Source organism: Nomascus leucogenys, unplaced genomic scaffold, assembly GCF_006542625.1.
Source record: "Nomascus leucogenys isolate Asia unplaced genomic scaffold, Asia_NLE_v1 Super-Scaffold_258, whole genome shotgun sequence".
NCBI lineage: Eukaryota > Metazoa > Chordata > Mammalia > Primates > Hylobatidae > Nomascus > Nomascus leucogenys.
In genome coordinates this window covers 883,546-904,308 of record NW_022095769.1, presented here as the reverse complement: position 1 = coordinate 904,308, position 20,763 = coordinate 883,546, and the positions used below count along the sequence as shown (strand labels likewise).

Genomic DNA, 20,763 nt, shown 5'->3' with positions numbered 1-20,763 from the left:
ACTAGTCCTCTCCTCGGGTTCCGTGCTGGTGACACCCAGCTGGGAGCCAGAAGACATGTGGGCCCTGAGTTTTTTGTAGAGATCGCAGAGTGGAGCTTGTATTTTTGGTAGAGATGGGGTTTTGCCATGTTGCCCAGGCTGGTCTTGAACTCCTGAGCTCAAGCAATCCACCTGCCTCGGCCTTTCAAAATGCCGCGATTACAGGTGTGAGCCACCTTGCCTGGTACTAAGATTCTTTTTTATCTCACCAGAAGCATCTTGTATAAAAAAAGAAAAAAGATTTTTTTTTCCTCTCTTTGATTTCTTTTTTGGATCTGATAACTTTCTCAGTAACACAGGACAGTTCCCCACACTTTTTACTCTGGGGGTATTAGCAAGCCTTTATATTCAGAGCAGCTTACCCTCTCAAGGCACTCCCACATTCTCCTGTTTCCATCAGTCATCCTATAGGGTAGGACTTCTCCCCACATCACAGGTGGGGAAACTGGGGCTCAAAAAAGTTAAAAGCCTTGTTGAGGATCACAACGGGAATGAGAACCCAGAGGTCCCCCACCCTATACTTTGCTGTAATACAGGTCTTGCTTTGTTTATAGGGACCCAATCAGAAAACTTTCTATCAAAGTCCTGTTCCCCAATTACTCCGTAATACAGTACTGCTAGAGGATTGTTGGCCTTGAGGCATCCTTGACTTTGATTATGTCCTACCTGTGATAAACAGGAGGTGCTCTCATAGACTGAAGTTTCCCTTGTGATTCTTGTCTTTGTCACCAAAAGACCTATGTGTTTGTAAGGACCACTTAGCTCACAGCATCTACCTTCAAAGCCAGAGTCATTTACTTGTATGAAATCCTTTGGAAGAGTTTACCTTCCCTCCATTCCTGTATTCAAAATGTACAGAACAAATTGGCCCCAGCCCCTTTCAACTTGCTATGTTCCTTTCTCCTTTCTTTTTTTTTTTTTGAGACAGAGTTTCACCCTGCTGCCCAGGCTAGAATGCAATGGCATGGTCTCGGCTCACTGCAGCTTCTGCCTTCTGGGTTCAAGTGATTCTCCTGCCTCAGCCTCGCAAGTAGCTGGGATTACAGGCACACACCACCACGCCCAGCTACTTTTTTGTATTTTTAGTAGAGACAGGGTTTCACCATGTTGGCCAGGCTGGTCTTGAACTCCTGACCTCAGGTGATCTGCCCGCCTAGGCCTCCCAAAGTGCTGGGATTGGGATTACAGATGTGAGCCACCGTGCCTGGCTGTTCCTTTCTTTTTTTTTTGAGACGGAGTCTAGCCCTGTTGCCAGGTTGGAGTGCAGTGGCATGATCTCGGCTCACTGCAACCTCTTCCTCCTGGTTTCAAGCAATTCTCCTGCCTCAGCCTCCCGAGTAGCTGGGATTACAGGCACGCGCTGCCACACCCAGCTAATTTTTGTATTTTTAGTAGAGACGGGGTTTTACCGTGTTGGCCAGGATGTCTCGATCTCCTGACCTTGTGATCCGCCCACCTCGGCCTCCCAAAGTGCTGGGATTACAGGCATGAGTCACCACGCCTGGCCGCTATGTTCCTTTCTTATTCACTGTCTCTGAGATGCAGGGCACCAAGACTGAATGATTGAGGGCTGGGAGGGACAGTGACACTGTTTCTTGCCACAGTGACTTCATTCCAGAAAAGATAATGCATAAGGGATGGGAGTTAGTTCATTCACCCGGAAGACCTGGGCCACTCTCACAGGTGCTCAATACCTGCTGACCTCCCTCCCTGTGCTGTGTTCCGGGTACTTTGGCAGGACGGAGAGGACTGGGTGGAGGAGCCAACAGTACTGGTGTTGCTCCGGGCAGAGGCATTTGTGTCCATGATCGACAACGGAAAGCAGGTGGGCAGAGCCAGAGGGTGGGAGGACATGGAACAGAGGGCTGACTCTTACTAGGAAGCAAGTATTAATGCAGTTTCTGCCCCTTCATGCAGGGAAGACTGGACAGCACTATGAAAGGGAAGGAAATGCTTCAGGGCTTTGTAACTGACATCACAGCAAGGACAGCAGGGAAAGCTCTGTCACTGGTGATTGTGGATCAGGAGAAATGCTTCAGGTTTGGATTTGCCCTGGTGATTTCATGTTAAAAGGGGCAGCTCTTGGGCCAAGAGGGGTGCGTTTAGTTTATTCATCACAGATGTAGGTCACTCTGCAAGGTAGTCCATTTCTAACAAGTCTGGGGGGATGCTCTGGTCCCGTCTTCTTCCGTATCTTCTGCCTGACTTCAGCCTGGAGCTGCTGTTCTTTGATTTCCTCCCCTGCACCAGTGCTCAGAATCCTCCAAGAAGAGGGAAACAGGGAGCAAATAAACAGACCAAGGAGAAGCGGCAGAGACGACCAGAGGCCAGCATAGGGTCCATGATATCCAGGGTAGACGCTGAAGAGGTAAGAACGTCCTGTTGCCTGAATCGGGCTGGGTACTCACTGGTCACCTGAGACTTGCTATTGATAGAGAATAAAATGCCTGCTGCATACTGCTTTCTGCCTTGGCAATGACTAAGAGAGAAGGTGCCAAACAGGGAGCCAAGGGGCTGGGGTGTGGCTTTAGTGGACAGTGACTTGCAGCTAGTCTCTCCCTACCTTTCCAGTCCATCGTTGCTTTTGGGTTTCTAGGCATTGGTGGATCTGCAGCTACACACAGAAGCCCAGGCTCAAATTATGCAGAGCTGGAAAGAGGTGGCCGACTTCACATGCGCATTCACAAAGGCTGTGGCTGAGGCGCCCTTCAAGTGAGTGACCCCAGCAAGTCCAGCCTCCACGCTGTGCCATGTCCTTTACCATGGCTCTTGCAGTCAAAGCAAATGTCCCTTTCCCCTCATCTCTGCAGTCAGCCCATTGTCTCTCAAGCTTGAGGCAGAAGGAGCTGACCTCACACCGGGGATTCTTGGGAAGAGTCCTCAAGCCTAGCCCCTTTTCAAATATTCTCCTTTCGCCTGTATGTAAGTATGTGTTCTGCAGGCTGATATCATAGGCCAGGTTACCATAGGCGAAGTTACCAGGATTAATTACAGGTCAGATCACAATGTAATAAGCACTAGGAAAGCAAATTTTTAGCCTACTTAGTTCAAGGAGTGTTTATTATCAGAATTTAAAATAAGTAAATGACCTCAGAGACAATCCAGTCCAAGTCCCTTATTTTATACTTGAGGGGACTGAGGCCTGAAGAGATTGACTTGTCTAAGCTCCTAGCAGTTAGAAGAACCAGAAATAGATTCCAGATTGCCAAATATCCAAAGAATCTGGTACCTTCTACTAAAATGGACTAGATGTAGTTTTTAAATGAATCAGCAACTGGCCCTATACCTGGGAACAAAGTGAGCACTCAAATTGTCAAAGGCCCAAAAAGGCCAGATGTAACATGGCGCCCACCTCTTCCAAGGTCATTGGGGGGGTTTTTCAGTTCCCACTTGAGGGGAACAGGTGTAGAAGAGTAACGAGCAACTTACAGCTCTCCATCTATGCTGTTGCAGGAAGCTCCGAGATGAAACTACCTTCTCCTTCTGTGTGGAGAGTGACTGGGCTGGAGGGGTGAAGGTGGACCGTGCTGGCAGGGGACTCGCACTAGTCTGGAGGAGACAGATTCAGCAGCTGAACCGAGTCAGCCTGGAAATGGCCAGTGCAGTTGTGAATGCCTATCCCTCCCCACAGCTCCTGGTACAGGTATGCCGCTCCAGGGCTCAGGGGTCACTGCCCATTGCCTGCGGGCTCAGTGGTCCCCCAGATTTCCATGGACAACTGTTGAGGGCCCACAAAGGCCTCACAGGTCAGCAGTGCAGGTCTGCTAAGATCAGTGTTGATAATGCTGACCCAGGGAGGGAAGACAGGTTCTCATGCCCCAAGCCAAGCGTAGCACCCTCCACACTCATGGAGAAGGGAATCACCATGGATGGTACCATATTAAGAGGTCATCTGCCACTTCCAGGCTTATCGGCAGTGTTTTTCGGAGCAAGAACGCCAGAATTTGCTTGCAGACATACAAGTGCGCCGTGGGGAAGGTGTGACATCCACTTCTCGCCGTGTTGGACCAGAGCTATCCAGGCGTATCTACCTTCAGATGACCACTTTACAGCCACATCTCTCTTTAGATAGTGCTGACTGATTCTAGCCCTCAGGGATGAGGATGAAAAGCTGGAAACTTCCACCTCCCCAACCTCAGAGCCTGACTGCAATGAAGAGACTGGCAGTACCTCCTGGAACACAAGCCTAGGTGAGGCCCAGTCTTTCTTGGGTCTTATTTGTGAAGGTCTCTCTACCTGTCAGCTGGGGCAGAGACTGAAATACTGCCACCTACCCTTTGGCATTTAATGTTCCTCTCCTGGCAAAAATTCATTGCAATGACAAACCACCCCCACTCCTACCCAGCCAGCCCTCAAAACACAAAGGCACAAAGACAGTCCACTCAGACACTTATTTAATAACTGTAGAAATCCAAAAGAATTAGCATCAAATCTTGAAGTCGTGAGTGAAGCTGCGGGTTGGCTTGACTGGGCTCAGCCATTGAGCTGCCTCAACCGGCCAAGGAACGGGATTATGATGACTATGTGGACTTCTATATTGTCTTCATCTCATTGTGTCTATTATGTATTTAGTTTCAATAAAGCATTTGTACCAATGGCTCTGGAGCTTGGAGGAAGACTAAAGGAATGTGTAGTGATTCTGAGTAAGGTGTAGACCTACGCAGCAGAGCTATGGGGGAGAAGATTAACAAAGTCCTTTCTTCCAATATCAGGACAGTCGTCAGTGGCAGTCCCTCCAAAAGGTCATTAGGGCTAAAAGGCCCTCTCTGTCTCTGAACTATGAGATTCTTGTTCCCTCCGGGGAAGCCAAGGAGCTTGCAACTGGGAGTTTGCAGTGAATGAGCACCATGACACAGTCATTTCTGATCCTTCTATCCAGCTGTTGTGAAAAGATGAAGCAAAAGAGGCAAGAAAATGCTTAATCTAGCCGACAAGAGAATGGACAGTGCGATCCTTGTTTGTGCTAGCCATTGGGTGATGCACCACTTTTCAGCTCCATGATGCTACTTGTTTCCCTTCATTTCCTGTTTCCATTTATTCCCTTCAGTTATGGTCTAGAATCAAACAATTCTAAACCTCAGTGTCTTATGAAGCTGACACTTCAAAACCTGCAAAAGCAGGTTACCTTTGAGGTATTTAGTCACACCAAGTACAACTACAGCTGTCATAGACAGTGTAGGTTTGCAGAGATCCACCTCCTTGCTTACTGGCAATTAGGGAGTTAATGCTCTAAAATTGAGGCAAGGAGCCTGGACTGTTGCCATTTTATGGAAGCCACATAAGTTGGGCAGTACTCCACAGGAGCTGCCCATGACCGGATGATAGCAAGAGAGTTCTATCTCTGAGTCATGAAATCTGTCTACCATGAAAGAGTCTATGCTTTGCCTGAGGAATAATCAATTCTGGTGTGAGTTCTAGTCTCTCAGGACATTATAAATGAGGGAAAATGATGTAAAGGGAAGAAAGAATACCAGAGTGGGAATCCAGTTTTGCCTCAAACTAGCTGTGAGACCAGGCAAGTCATGGAAGACCTCAGTTTCTCCATCGGCAAGTGTTATATTGGACTGGATGGTCATGAAGTCCCTTTCAAAGCCAGAGATTTTGTGTGGCTGCTAAAATGCTTACATCTCTGAGGTCCTGAAGATAACAGGAATACCCCTACCTCCCAGTTTAGACTGGATTTACTGAGTGTGGTGTTCTAGTCCCCAAAAACTTCCTCCTGATCTACCCTGATTCCCAGGGAGGAATGAAAGAAAGGGTTTGTGGCATACGAAAGTATAAATGTAGTGACAGCTGACCATTTAGTAGAAACGAGCCTTGCCTTTACACAGCTTTGTATAACAACTAGAAAAGGCTATGCTTTCTCTCTCCCCACCCCCAAGCCTACTCCTTTAGGCATGCAGGTAACTGCCCCCCACGCCCCCCCGCCACCTCCCATTTCTCCTCATTCCACCAGGGAACCCTGACTAAGGAATGAAGAAGTCCTACAAAGAGGAGGTCTCATGTACCAATCTGCAGCCATTTGGTGATGGCAGGTAGGTCTGATGCTACAAAGAGGTTGTGTCCAGCAGAACCCAATTCCATAGGAATCCAAACTCCAAGGCTGGGAGGCAGCAGGTGCTGGGGACAAGCTCACTGCTGAGAGTCGGTCTGGAGGACCCACTGGAGGATCTCATGGCGGCGTAGACCCTGGACCGCATTGTCATAGATGGTGTTCACGCTGGTGCAGAGGGGCTGCTGCTGCAGCTCTGTCACCCGACAAGCAACCAGCCCTCCCGCCACACCAAATAGCAGCAGCAGCAGCAGCAGCTTCAGCACAGCCCAGGAACGAGTGTGCTTCCGGGGTGGTGGCTTGCGGGGACGGGAGCCAGACTTGGATTCTGGAGGAACAGTAACAGTAGACAAAACAAGTTCAGTCAGAGGAGACCCGCTCTATACCAATCTCTGCTAGTCTCCTCTGTGCAGATCTACCTACATTCCTTCCTCAAGCAAAAACTCCCCAGGCCCTGAAGAGAAAAAATGTCTCCAGAGACCGAAACAGAAACAACTTTTCCCTTGGATCTCAAGGGGATAGATTTGAAACTGGGACTCATTCTGCATGTCTCATGTAGCTCACAGCCCTCAGGGTCCTAAGTTCTCCTTGGTAACATGGTGATCCACGCCTCTTGGGATCGCAGAGGGAGAGGCTTATCAGGAGGCATCCAAAGCGGACAGAGTACTATCCACTTGGGGAAACAGGGTCAGGATTTATCATTATTGTCATTATTATGATATAATGTGTATATAAAAAGAAAGCCCAAAAGGTAATACACCATATTGTAAGCAGTGATGATTGCTAGGAATGGGGGAGTACAGGTGGTTGCCATTTTCTGATATATGTATCTAGATAGATAGGTATCTTTTCTCAATTCTTTGCAATGAACACGTTACATTTTTAATTAGAAAAAAATTAGTTTTGAGATTTTTAGACAAAATTTTAAAAAACTTGACTGAGCATCCACAATGCCAGGAACTGCATGATCCTGCTTCCTCATTTAATCCTTATCACTACCCTGAATGATCTTCATTTTCAACAAAGAAATAAAAAACCAGTGAGATCAGGAGGGTGGAAGCCTGAGGCCCTGTACTGTTCAAGACTAGGGTGAGTAGGGGCAGGGCCACAGGCCTCCACACTCTGTACAGCGCTCCTTCCCTCACCTGCCTCTCCCTCAGCGGTCCCTTTTCACCCAGAGGGTATTTGATCCTCTGCAGCATGTGGAGCCACGTCACTAACGAAATTCAACCAGACATATTCAGGTAAAACACAAAAATGTTTTCTATACAGTGTGGCTCCCTGAATGCAGACCAAATGACTCCTCTAATGTTCAAGCAGAGAGGGGTGTCACTGTTGCCCAAGCTGGTCTTGAATGATTCTCCTGCTTCAGCCTCCCAAGTAGCTGGGACCACAGGTGTGTGCCACTACACTTGGCTAATTTTTTAATTTATGTAGAGACAGAGTCTCTCTATGTTGCTCAGGCTGGTCTCAAACTCCTGGGCTCAAGTGATCTCTTGTCACCTTAGCCTCCCAAAGCACTGGGATTAAAGGCCTGAGCCACAGAACCTTACTGTAAGGCACTTTTAAGAGTAAACTTGCTGGGCACAGTGGCTCACACCTATAATCCCAGCACTTGGGGAGGCCGAGGCAGGCGGATCACCTGAGGTTGGGAGTTTGAGAACAGCCTGACCAACATGGAGAAACCCCATCGCTACTAAAAATACAAAATTAGCCAGGCGTGGTGGCACATGCCTGGAATCCCAGCTACTCGGGAGGCTGAGGCAGGAGAATCTCTTGAACCCAGGAGGCGGAGGTTGCAGTGAGCTGAGATCGTGCCATTGCACTCCAGCCTGGGCAACAAGAGTAAAACTCTGTCTCAAAACAAACAAACAAACAAACAAAAAAGTAAACTTGACTGTGTGTGTGATTTTTGCATATCTCAATGATTTTAGAACCTCACCTCTAAAAAAAGTGAGACTCTGTTCTGGGAATGCTCCAAGACACATCTGACCCAAACACCTGCACAGAAGTATGTGGGCACTGGAGAAACAAACAAGCTGGGCACTAGCTCTCTAGGAGAGTCCCCCATTCCCTGTAACCAAACCTTCTCATCCCCTCCCAAGCTTTAGAGTCTACTTTATCTAAGGTTTGCAGGCCCGCTCACCCAGTCGTCTACACCTGGAAACATGAGTGTCTCCACTGTACCCCTGCTGGAATCTTACAACAGGCAGAAAACTTACTCGGGGCCTGATTTGCTTCCTTCTTAGGTTTCTTCTCCTGCTCCCGCTTGGCTGCTTTGAGGGCATCATACTCCTTTCTCCGGCGCTCCTTCTCTTCTGCCTTCTCCCGCTTCCGCAGTTCCCGCTCCTGAGCTTCCTTAGCTCGCTGCTTAGCCTCACGCTTCTTCTCTGCCTCTACAACAAAACATACCAAAATTTGACTTCTCGCCCACAAACACTCCAGCAGTTTGCTTTCCCAAGTGATTAAAAGTACAGATTCTGCCACCTTTACCCTGGTGCCATTGTTCACATAAGAAATATTCAAAGGAAACAGCCAATCTTCTGCTCCTGGAAGTAGCCCTCCCCAAAAGCAGCTGCTCTCAGGGTTTGCTGAATGGATTCTGATTACGAGGTTCCTATCCTCAAGCAGCAGAGAAATTAGGGTAAAATAACAAGGAAGACCTACGAAAGGCATGAGGGATAAGTGGTGCTCCTCTAGAATTAGGTAGTAACTCAGAAGGCATAGCAACTGATTGCCTTCTAGAACTCAGCTATGAAGAGAAAAAACCATGGCAGTTTTCTATGGGACTCCTATCTTCCCAAGCTTCAGAAATGAATGTGGCATGGGGAGACAAGTGAAAAGAGAAAATGAGCACTCAAGTTTAGGGTTAGAAACAATGACGCCAGGAGCAGTAGCTCATGCCTATAACCCTAGCACTTTGGGAGGTGAGGCTGGGAGTATCACTTGAGGCCAGGAGTTCGAGACCAGCCTGGGCAACATAGCAAGACTGTCTCTATAAAAAAACAAAAAAAATTAGCTGGGTGTGCTGGTGCATGCCTGTAGTCCCAGCTATCTGGCAAGCTGAGGTGGGAGGATCGATTGAGCTCAGGAGGTGGAGGTTGCAGTGAACCGTGATCGTGCCACTGCACTCCAGCCTAGGTGACAGTGAGACCACGCCTCAAAGAAAATAAAAGAAAAAAAGTAACAATGGCAATGTTGTTCTAAAAAAGTGAAACTACCTTCTTACTACTGCACTGACTTTTTTTTTTTTTTTTTTTTAAGGCTAGTCAAGTGAAGCAGTGGGAGTGGAGAAGGAAGAAAGAAATCTCTAACTGGTTGTGATGAATTAGTTGTAAACACCACTGCACTAGGACCAGCCTGCACTTGACTAGTCTTAAAAAACAAATACTTGAACTCATGAATCTGAGAACTGCACACAGGAACACATTCAGATTTACTCAATGGTTCAAGCATGTTTACAAACTTCCAAATTACAACCTCTAAATTATTGGGTTCTAAAAATGCATTTCCAAATTAGTTATCTGGAAGTCTGAAATACATTTTTCCAAAGCCAGAATGCCACAAATGATGGTTAAATGTCCTTTTAGGGCTTAAAAGCCTACGTTAGCCATAATGTAGCTGAATAGTACTACTGTAAATACTGTAGCTTTCCACTGCTTCTCCATGTAGAAACAAGCTCCAAGTTCCAGCTGGGCACCAGAATGCCAAGAACACACTCCACCCAGCCTCTAGGGAACATGGGCCACTGAGGTGAAGGCAACAGGGGTCAGAGTAAACACGGGTATGTCTTGCCACAGTGGCCATGCATAATAACAGATGGCTGTAACTTGGCATGGTGCTCTCAGGGACTGCCTGTAATCAGTACTGTACACATCCCTTCTTGAACCACAGGACTCCTCCAGTGAGGGGCTCAGAAATCAGCCAGCCAGTCAACAGAGCACCTACTACATGCCAGGGGTTATTTTAAGTACTTGAGATGCAGCAATGGAGAAAACAGGCCACGTTCCAGTGCCTGTATCATTTACTTTTTTAGAGGAGAAAGTAAACAGGTGAACGTAAAGATGACAGTGATCTGTGCCCTAAAGAAACTAGCAGAGGGGCACCTGTAGTCCCAGCTACTTAGGAGGCTAAGGCAGGAGAATGGCTTGAAGCCAGGAGGCGGAGGTTGCAGTGAGCCAAGATCATGCCACCGCACTCCAGTCTGGGCAACAGAGCGAGACTCTTGTCTCAAAAAATAATTTAAAAAAAAAAAAAAAAACTAGCAGAGGGTATGGCAGAGTGACAGGTAGAATGGCTACTCTAGTCCAGTGGTTCTAAAAGGGTTACAGTTAACTTAAGGCAACATTTGAGCAGAGATGTGGGATTATGAAGCCAGCACTTAAAGAGACTAAGGGAAAAGGAAACCCAGCAAAGCCCCTGAGTGAGACTGCAGTTGGTGTACTCAAGCTGAAGTTAATGGCCCAGTTTCACTCGTGTGTGCAACAAGGTCGGTGGAGAGCACGCAAGCAAGCTTGGGCCAAGGTGGGTTTTGCTGGCCTTGTCAATGATTTTGGATTTCATTCTAAGTTCAGTGGGATGCCATTAGAGGGTTTTAAGCAAGTAGCAGCATAATTATTTATGTTGTAAAAAGATCTCCCAGACTGTTGTGAAGAGAATGAGTTTAAGGAGATGAGAGTATCATGGAGACATGCTGGAAGGCATTGTGGTGGTCCCAGAGTGGTGGCTGGTTAGAGATGGCACTGGAGCTGGAGAAACAGTCCCACATAGGACTTGCTGACAGATTGGATGTGGGAATTACAGAAAAAAAGGAGTCATTAACATCTTTCCTATTTCAGGCTTGAATAACTACAGGGAAAGTGATTTCCTATTACAGGGAACACTGGGAGGGACTGAAGAGCCATCAGGAATCTGTTTTAGCCACATTTCATATGAATGCCTATTAACCCTCCAAGCAGAGATGAAATATAAGCAGTTGACTGCCTCTAGAGCTCAGCAGAGAAGCCAGTACTGAAGAGAGATTCATCAGATAAAGACGATACCATCCACCACAATACTGTCCCCCCACCGCCCACTAACTGTTCTTCATGACTATTCTACTGGATCCCAGCTCCTGAAGCATGAGAATCCACTGGCTGGGATGAGGATCTGAAAGATAACTACAAGAGGGACAGCCACCTACCACGTTCTACTTCCAGCCGCCGCTGCCTCTCCCGCTCCTGATCTGCCTGCACGGCCTTCATGTGCTGTAACACCTGCAAAGGGAAAGGAGGAAAGTAGTGCTTTTCACGGTCATGTTTGCTCAGGGAAGTCTCAAAAAACAGACTATTTTCAGGCTCCCAGATTATCATGGTAGCAATGTAGAACTAATAAGAGTTAGGCTGAATGTGGTGGCTCACACCTGTAACTCCAACACTTTGGGAAGCCGAGGTGGAAGGACTGCTTGAGCCCAGGAGTTCAAGACAAGCCTCAGCAACATGAGACCTGGTCTCTACAGAAAAATGAAAAAAATTTGCCAGGTGCAGCGGCACATGCCTGTAGTCTCAGCTACTTAGGAGGCCAAGGAGAGAGGATCACTTGAACCCAGAAGGTTAAGGCTGCAGTGAGCTGTGGTCATGCCACGGCACTCCAGCCTGGGTGAAGACTGAGACCCTATCTCAAAACAACCACCACCACCACCACCAAACTAATGGGGAGTTAATTGTATCTTTGTATCCTAAAATTACTGTGCCAACCTTAGTTGGAGAAGAGTGCTATGAGCCCAGGTCATTAAAACTGTCAGAAAAAAGTGAAACACAATGCCAACTCGAATCTGTAAAAAGTTCTGCCATTTACACTCACTCTCACATGCATGATTCCATATGACCCTCAGCAACAACTTGGGAACAGCATTTCCTCCAACACGCTTTCCTGACTGCCCCTCCTGTGGCTACCTTAAGTCCCCCTCCATCTACTCCTGTGGAATTCAACACAGGACATTGTAGCCACTTGCTACCTATCTGGCTTGGTCATAAGATGGCAGATTCCTTAATGGCAGGAACCGCTGTCTGGTCTGTAGGTATCCCACAGGGGCGTGGCTAGCACAGTTTAGCTAATTGCAGGCATTCAATACATACATGAGGAATGGCTAATTCCCATTTCAAAAGAAGAAAACCGAGACTCATAGGGTGATTTGTCCACTGCTGATGGCCAGAAAGCAGCACAGCTAAGACCTGAGCACAGTCCCTTGCATTCCTAGGGCAGAGCTTGTCCCACACACTTTCACCACATGCAGAAGAGAGCTCCGAGAGAAGCCTACACACAGCACACTTATACTCGGCAATCTGAGCTCCCCAGATCCACGTCAACTCACTCATGGATGACCTCTAACCACACAATCACAAAGATTCTTGCTATGGTGGGTGGAGGAGGTAAAGACCTTTTTTGTTCGTATTTTTTTAAAGCTGGTATTCTTTGGCTGTAGGGGAGAGAGTGTAAGCTTGGAGCCCAACGCAATCCTGACTACCCCTTATTGTATAACCTTGGCAAGTGACTTAACCTTTCTGAGCCGATTTTCTGATCGAGAAAACAGAGATAAGATATACTTCTATGGAGTGTTGTGAAGAATAAATAACTTGTATTGGCTGCCTTGTATAATCTCTGGCATTATATGTGCTCAGTAAGTACTGCTGCTTATTTTCTTTACCATGTAAGAAAAAAGAAGAAAACCCAAACTATTAGCAAAAGGGTCTTGTTTTACTACTGCACTTAACAATTACATTTGAATATGCACGCGCATAAGACAGACATGTATATTCATATGTAATTCTTATTTCTAGAAAACTCCAGACACGCATACCTCCAGACAAGCACACACCCATCATAAGAAGTATTCAGGAGCAGACCAGCAAAAGGATCTCCTTTCAAGAGCCTGGTTTGGGCCAGGAGCAGTGGCTCACACCTGTAATCCCAAGCACTTTGGGAGGCCAAGGTGGGCAGATCACTTGAGCTCAGGAGTTCAAGGCCAACCTGACTGATATGGTGAAACTCCATCTCTGCTAAAAAATACAAAAATTAGCTGGGTGTGGTGGTGTGTACCTGTAATCCCAGCTACTCAGGAGGCTGAGGCAGGAGAATCTCTTGAACCTGGGAGGTGGAGGTTGCAGTGAGCTGAGACTGCACCACTGCACTCCAGCCTGGACGACAGAGCGTGACTCTGTCTCAAAAAAAGAAAAAGAAAAAGAAAAGAAAAGAAATCAGGTCTGGACTCAGAGTTAGGGCTCAGGGCACTCAGGTAGTAGAGAAGTCATGGGTCCCTTTGCCATGATGCATGGAGAGTGTGGAAAGTAAGAGTCCGGGTGTTGGCTGAGGAAGAGGAGTGAGGGGAGTGGATCACCTGAGGTCAAGAGTTCAAGACCAGCCTGGCCAACATGGTGAAACCCCATCTCTACTAAAAATGCAAAAATTAGCCAGTCGTGGTGGCATGCCCCTGTAATCCCAGCTACTTGGGAAGCTGAGGTGGGAGAACTGCTTGAACCCAGGAGGCATAGGTTGCAGTGAACTGAGAGTGCGCCACTGCCCTCCAGCTTGGGTGACAGAGCGAGACCCCGTGCCAAAAAAAAAAAAAAATTAATTATCTGAAAACACAGGCAATGCAGAAATGGGACGGATTCTCATAGTCTGGAGTCTGTGAGCTCCTGGAGGGTAAATTTTTGTCTAGCTACTCTAGTTCATAGCATACAGTAAGCACTTGATGAATACACTGAACAAATCATTTTTAAAAGTTGCTTTAATATGTACCAAGCTGATTAAGACTAACCCATATACCCACCAGGTTTAGGTCTTACCTGCTCAGAGCTAGTAAGACCTAAACTAATTTCTGCAGACAGACGACCTGATTCTGACTGGTCCAGGCCATTTCCCTACAAAGCCTAAAGGTGTGCTGCAGCTCTAGGACAGCTGTGCCAGGGACCATGGCTTTAGTTACCACATCCACTATGTTGCATTTGTCTGAAAGACATATGCAAATACAAAAGGCCTTTGTATTCAATACAAATTATTTTTGTATGTCAAAAACTGTGGAATATCACCAATTTCCTATGATTCCACATATTACCTACTGAATGAATGGATGGATGGATGAATGAAAGGTGTGTATATGCTGAGGGTTTCTTGTGTCAAAGAAATGAAAGTAATGCCGACTCCTCAGGGCTCTGAGGATTGTGAGATGGTGCATGGAAAGCATCCAGGACAAGGAAAGAGTAATCAATGGTAGCTACTGTCAGCTTGCAGAACAGACATTACTCCTACAGCACCCAGTTTTCAAAAGAGAATTTCACTGATCACTTATACTGTTCTCATCTAAGGGAAAACTCTTGTCTTAGCTACTTGGTTGTGTTAACTTTGTGCTTGATTTCTTGTAATAAGAGATGATACAGATGACGAGATTATATAAGCCCTGAGCTAATGATAAGAAGTATCTTACTCTCTTACTCTCTACTTGAGACAGCAGAGACTCATCATTCACCCATGAATTCTAGTATTTACGTCTTTTTTGTTCAACATGCACCTTAAACATAGCCGAGTCAGTCATCTGGTGCTCAGCTGAAGCAGCAGCAATCTGTTCCAAAGCTGGAGGGAAAAAGTGACTATAGTTGGAATTATTAAGAGATAGGTATAATGCTGTTCTTAATAGGCAGGGTATGGCACCTTCCAGGCTACTGACCACAGACAATGGTTGTCTTGCATGCTGCTTTCAGTTCCTCACTCCTATGTCAGATGACTCAACTGTAATCAAATACCCGGTCTGCCCAGGACGTGCCTGCTTACAGCTATAAACTTATAGCTATAACACCTTTATCATCACTTTTATTATCAACATTCCTATGACTGTGCCTCAGAAAGGCCACAGCCCCTAACCCCCTGGTACTGTTAAAACAACTGTCCACACAGTGTCATGTTGCATCATGCAAGGTCCTGGCTTCTTAAGAGAGGAAGTACTGCAGTAGAGAAGGCAGTCTTGTTCTGCGACTTGTGAAGTAAATGCAGGCCAGGCATAGTGGCTCACGCCTATAATCCCAGCACTTTGGAAGGCCAAGGTGGGTGGATCATTTGAGGTCGGGAGTTCGAGACCAGCCTGGCCAACATGGCAAAATGCCATCTCCACTAAAAAATACAAAAACTAGCTGGGCATGGTAGCAGGCGTCTGTAATCTCAGCTACTCGGGAGGCTGAGGCAGGAGAATCGCTTGAACCTGGGAGGCGGAGGTTGCAGTGGGCTGAGATTGTGCCACTGCACTCCAACCTGGGCAACAGAGCAACTCTGTCTCAGAACAAATAAAAAACAAAAAAATAAAGTAAATGCAGAAACAAAGGTCTCTGTTTGACAGGCTCATAGTGGACATATTTCACTCGGACCTGAATGCTTAACTCCACACAAAGCTCCAGGTGCCCTAGGAGGGAAAAACAGGAGGAGGAGAAATCCCAGGGGAGTGTGTAAGGAGCCATCGGGAGGGAGCTTGGTGCTTACCTTGTTTGCACACTGCTTACACTGCTTCTCATCCAAGCAGTCACCTGCCACCTTGGCCAGGACAGGATCCAGGGGGTTATCCTTCAGGTCTAACCACTTCAGGTTCTAAAGAGATAGGCAATGGGCAAAGAGGCTCGTTAAGCCCGAGTTCACATACATAGTCCCTCGGGGGAAACAAAATGAGCAGGAAGAATGCCCCTCTGTGTTCCACATATAGGGAGCACCATCTGAGGCAGGACGAACAAGCGGGTATTTCTGTCAGCCTTTCTCAGGGCCGTGCTCCAGAGTCCCTGAGTTCTCTGCCACACCTGGCCATGAAACACTGGTTCACGAATTGTTACCTTGAGCTGAGCAAAGCTGACAGGCAAGGTGATCAGCCTGTTGTTGAGGAGATCCAGGTGCTGGAGGTTGACCAGACGGCCGAAGTCTGCCGGCAGCTGCTGCAGCTTGTTCTTACTCAGGTCTAGCTTCACCAGGTGTGTGAGGCCACAGAAATCCGACTAGGATCCAAAGAGAGAACCTAAGCTAGGCTTGTCCAACCCATGAGCCACGACAGCTTTAAATATGGCCCAATACAAATTTGTAACCTTTCTTAAAACATTACGAGATTTTTTTTTTCCTTTTTCAGCTCATCAGTGTATTTTATGTGTAGCCCAAGACAACTCTTCTTCTTCCAATGTGGCCCAGGGAAGCCACAAGATTGGACACTCCTCATCTAAGCCTTGGGCTCACACACTTTGGTGTAACAGTCTGGAAGCCCTCAAGTCAGAGGTACCCCCGTAAAAATCCTGGCTCTACCGTTAGCAGCCATTCTTCCTCAAATGAAAATGCAGAGAACATCTACCACTCCTGGTGATAATTACCAAGATGTGCATGGAAAAGGGCTTAGCACAAAGTAGGCACAAAACACTATTCCTTCATCCTCAGTTCTTGCTCCAGCCCACCCTCCCCTCCTGGAGAGATGTGGGACCCATTCTGTCCTTCCACAGCACCCTATGCTCACCATTCATAGGATCGGTCAAAACAGCTTGCTCGTTCATTTTCTTAAAAAGATCAGGCACTCCTGGAGTAGTCAGTCTGATTCTTGTTATTTGCAGCGCCTAACACAGTACTTAACACAGGTGCTCAACGGACAGTCTGTGAATAACTAACTGAACGGGCCTGGGGTCCATCCTATCCAAGTCCTGGCTCTTTCTCAACACAGGTCAAAACATCCCCCTGACATTAAACCTTTGCTAAGCACCCATCTGAAAGCGATGGTACAACCTCAGCTAATGAGGCACACTATTCATGCTCTCTAGGGACTTGGAAATGCCAGTGGATCTGCAATGCAGAGTGAAATGGAAGTTGTCAGTATAGACAACAGAACAAGCTCAGATCAGAAAGTGCACTTGGCTGAATGACCATCTAGCAAAGCGTACAGAAGGAGTGCGGCTGCAAGGAATTGCTATCCTGCTTTTATTTTTATTTTTTTAGAGGTGGGGTCTTGCTATGTTGTCCAGGCTGCTCTCAAACTCCTGGGCTAAGTGATTCTCCCACCTCAGCCTCCTGAGTTACTGGGATTATAGGCATGAACCACAGATCCCAACATATTCTTCTTTTATTCAACACAAAATACTTCCTGGAAGAAGTGGGATCTCAGATGCTTTTTGAATGTTAGAAACAGTTTTTGATGAGCTGTGAGAAGGTACTGTGGACAATGAGCAAGGCCTAGGAGAATACCGTGAGGTGAGTGGACTAATGATCCAATGAGGACATTGCCAACTTCTGAACTTGACCCCTGAGCCACAGCCAGGGCCAAATAGGAAGTCACCCTGGAGTACAGCAAGGACTGGCACGGCTAGAGTGATGGCTGGAAGTGGCAATAGCAGCACACTTAGGCCTGACCGTGCAAGAGCACTGCTATGTCGGAGAGGCTGAGGGGCTGAATGAATCCGCTGTCTACACAGGTGGAGTGGAAGGAAAACTAGCAGACGTTGTGCAAGAAAAATAAAAAGGATTTGATCATAGATTGAATGTGCTGACCAAATTGAGCAAATCTCAACTAATTCAAGTCCTTTAGGAGAATAATGATAAGGTAGCCCATAAAATCACATTCTTTCTTGCTCCCCATCAAAAGATGCACAAGGAGGCTGTTCACAGCTTTCTCCCCGGAATGCAGAGCAACTTACAAAATGGTCTCTAGCATCCTCTATGCAGTAGGGAGGTAAACTATTTTTCAGAGGAATAAAATAATGTAGAAAAAAGATGAGCCCAGTAAGTTACTCAGCATCCTGTTGAGTTTAGTTTTCTGTGGCCTGACTTTACCACTGTTCTGAAGAATGAGGCCTCCATCTCAATTCCTTTCCCACTGGGACTAACCACCCCACTCCACTGTGCCTCCCCTACACGCTCAGATATAGCTATAGCCTGCCTGTAGGCCTATCCTGAAATTATGCTTTATGACACCCTCCCACCCCCCCTCAACCCCCAAAACAGGAAGGAGATGCATCTGAGGCACCAGAAGGAGTCATGGCTGCATGCCAATCTTACCGGTAGAGTAGTCAGTTTATTACAAGACAGATCCAGGATGGTGGCCTTTGGAAGGGCAGCCTAGGTAAAAGAGGATGAGAAAAACCTGTCAGACCAACACCTGAAACATTTCAGTGACAGCTGTTAATGAAGCATTTTCCAGAGAATGTTCCCATGATTAGGAAAGGCCTTTTTAAAATGGCAGTAAAGAGTAATGTTCCTGGGAATAAGAGGAAAAATAAGCCAGACAACCATGATCTAAGGAAGAATGCAAAGAGAAGGGATGTGGCTGTACAACCTCCAAGAAGGAAAACCTTAGGTGAGGCACAGGGACTCACACCTGTAGTCTCATAGTCTCAGCTACTCAGAAAGCTGAGACAGGAGGATCGCTTGAGCCCAGGAGTTTGAGGCCGGCCTGGGCAACACAGTGAGACCCCATCTCAAAAAAAAAAAAAAGAAAGGAAGGAAGGCAGGCAGGCAAGCAAAATTTAGATTCTTAGACATTATTCCTAGCACTTTAAAAATAAATATTACCCAGCGTCCCTCTTATTACGTTTCAGGGCAGGGACAGTGTCTAATAAAGCTTTGCAATTTCCATATTCCCCAGTTCAGGCCCTTCCTCAGAACAGGTGCTCAGTATCCATACATGTTGCCTGAATCATGACTGATAGAGTAAGTAGCGGAGTGAATGACAGAGTGAAAAAACAAGGCCCTGCCGGGTGTGGTGGCTCATGCCTATAATCCCACCACTTTGGGAGGCCGAGGCAGGCAATCACCTGAAGTCAGGAGTTCGAGACCAGCCTGACCAACACGGAGAAACCCTGTCTCTACTGAAAATAGAAAATTAGCCAGGCATGGTGGCACACACTTGTAATCCCAGCTACTCGGGAGGCTTAGGCAGGACAATCGCTTGAACCCGGGAGGCAGAGGTTTCGGTGAGCCGAGATCACTCCTGGGCAACAACAGCGAAACTCCATCATCAAAAAAAAAAAAAAAAAAAAAAAAGGAGGCTCTCACAGCCCATCTCTATTTTCCCATGGTGTCCAGGCTGGACAAGCTCAGCAAAACTTCCTCCCTAAGGTTAATGCTGGGCTGTTCAGATGCCTGGAGTATATGGTTTCAGAGAGCAGTCCTAGGGCAGGGTGAAATAAGGCTGGCCATCTATCTTCCTGGGGTAGAAAAGGAGGCATATATTCGGTTAAGGATCCTCTGGCAACCTGCACTTTCTGTCACAGAGTCGTAAAAGTGAAGTCTGACCACCTAAAAAAGTTTTAAATACTACAGTGGGAAAAACACAGTAACAGCTACAAGTATCAGTATTTGCTCCTTCCAAGCATTTTCCATTACAATGGTATTTAACCTCGCAATAAGCGTATGAGATAGAAACTGTTATCACCATTGTATAGATGAGGAGATCTAGGCATAAAGGCTAACTAGCTTGCCAAGGGCACTCAGCTATTAAGCAATGGAGCTGGGAGGGGCTGGGAACCCGGTTCTAATCACCGTAATACCCGTCCACGGTGGAATAAAGACTGGGCCCAGCGCCCAAGGCAAATGTAATTTATCAACGGCAGAAAGCAAAGTGTGGGTCACCCAAAGTGAGTCTAGTAGGGCGTTGGCGGGGGTGGGAGGGGGAACAGAGTGGGAAAACGAGGGATGTGGGAACTAGCTCCACGCTGACAAAACTAGATGCCTACTAATCTCCCTGGAGCAGTAAGCCTCAGTTTACAGGGGAAAGGTTGGGGGAGAGAGGGGCGAAGGGGACTCCCGCCAGTTTCAGCGGAACTGGGATAAGACTTTACCAGCCAAGCTGGGGGGAGACTTTACTTTCTTCGAGGTAGGCTGCCTCAGGGCTCGGGCGGCCAGCTGGAATTGCCAGCTTCCCAAAAGAGCCAGGTTCTGGGCCACACCCAGGTCTACCAGGAGGCCTACTCCCCCGGAACAAGCCTCATTCATTCTCGAATACATCCAGTAACTGCTCCGTGTGCTCCTACTCAGAGTCGGGCACGGAGCTGGGCGCTGTAAAAGCCCCCCAAAGGTGACAGATTCGCTTCTTGGCCTGTAAAAAGCCTAGGGCCAGAGAAGCAGATCTTCCCTATGTTCTGGAACTGCGCCAAAGTGACACGTGTACATCCCGGGAAGAACCTTGGGCTGGATGCGGCCTCCTAGGAGACTTAGTCCCACCACCCCGCTTCTTTTTAAAGAAAAGGAAACTGATGCTTTTAAAGAAGAGGAAAGTAGGTGGCCCACGTAGGGGCCAGCGCCCGGCGAAGGTGGGCGCCTAGGCCTCGCGGGACGATACTGACCAGCTCCTTCACCGGGACCTCATTCAGGTCGCTGAGGCTCAGGTCCAGTTCGTTGCCGTCCAGCTTGTCGCGGAGGTTCCCGCCCTTGCTACCGGCCTTGGTCATGGTAACGCCGGCTGAGAGGCCCCGGCTCCTGGGTTCCGGCGGGTGAAAGGAGCTGAAATGTCGCTTGTCAGTTCAGCGGCCCCCCACCCAAACGACGACGCCTGAGCCCTCCGTTGCCGCCGATGCGAGACCGCCTCCGCCTGTCCGCCCGCCGGCCGCAGTCCGAGCCCCGCGCCTAGCTCCCACCGGTGCCGCGACGACGACCACTTCCGTGTCCACGTCACCTTCCGCGACCACTGAGAT

At 47.6% G+C, this 20,763-nt stretch overlaps 2 protein-coding genes across 2 annotated transcripts in view; one reads left to right on the top strand and one right to left on the bottom strand.

Moving 5' to 3' along the window:
- The window catches only part of EME1 (essential meiotic structure-specific endonuclease 1), an 8,585-nt gene extending 3,947 nt beyond the window's left edge, over nt 1-4,638 (top strand). Inside the window, exons 4-9 of the mRNA XM_003281252.4 lie at nt 1,778-1,864; nt 1,957-2,078; nt 2,251-2,407; nt 2,636-2,751; nt 3,493-3,682; nt 3,945-4,638. Coding sequence (XP_003281300.2) covers nt 1,778-1,864; nt 1,957-2,078; nt 2,251-2,407; nt 2,636-2,751; nt 3,493-3,682; nt 3,945-4,121 — 849 coding nt within the window. The 3' untranslated portion in view covers nt 4,122-4,638. The remainder of the gene's footprint in view (nt 1-1,777; nt 1,865-1,956; nt 2,079-2,250; nt 2,408-2,635; nt 2,752-3,492; nt 3,683-3,944) is intronic.
- LRRC59 (leucine rich repeat containing 59) lies at nt 4,417-20,763 on the bottom strand. The gene is made up of 7 exons (XM_003281250.4): nt 20,416-20,763; nt 18,131-18,190; nt 15,940-16,098; nt 15,599-15,703; nt 11,274-11,346; nt 8,314-8,487; nt 4,417-6,419 (listed from the first exon to the last, which is right to left on the bottom strand). Exons 1-7 carry the CDS (start codon nt 20,518-20,520, stop codon nt 6,172-6,174), a joined length of 924 nt encoding a protein of 307 aa, XP_003281298.2. The 5' UTR covers nt 20,521-20,763; the 3' UTR covers nt 4,417-6,171.

What these genes read in the sequence shown, in the direction of transcription:
- LRRC59 (XM_003281250.4), bottom strand. Translation starts at nt 20,520, where the DNA reads ATGACCAAGGCCGGTAGCAAGGGCGGGAACCTCCGCGACAAGCTGGAC. An exon ending in TCAGCTTTGCTCAGCTCAAG is followed by an intron (nt 15,704 to 15,939) that starts GTAACAATTCGT and finishes CTATCTCTTTAG; the next exon opens with AACCTGAAGTGGTTAGACCT. An exon ending in GTAAGCAGTGTGCAAACAAG is followed by an intron (nt 11,347 to 15,598) that starts GTAAGCACCAAG and finishes TTCCCTTTGCAG; the next exon opens with GTGTTACAGCACATGAAGGC.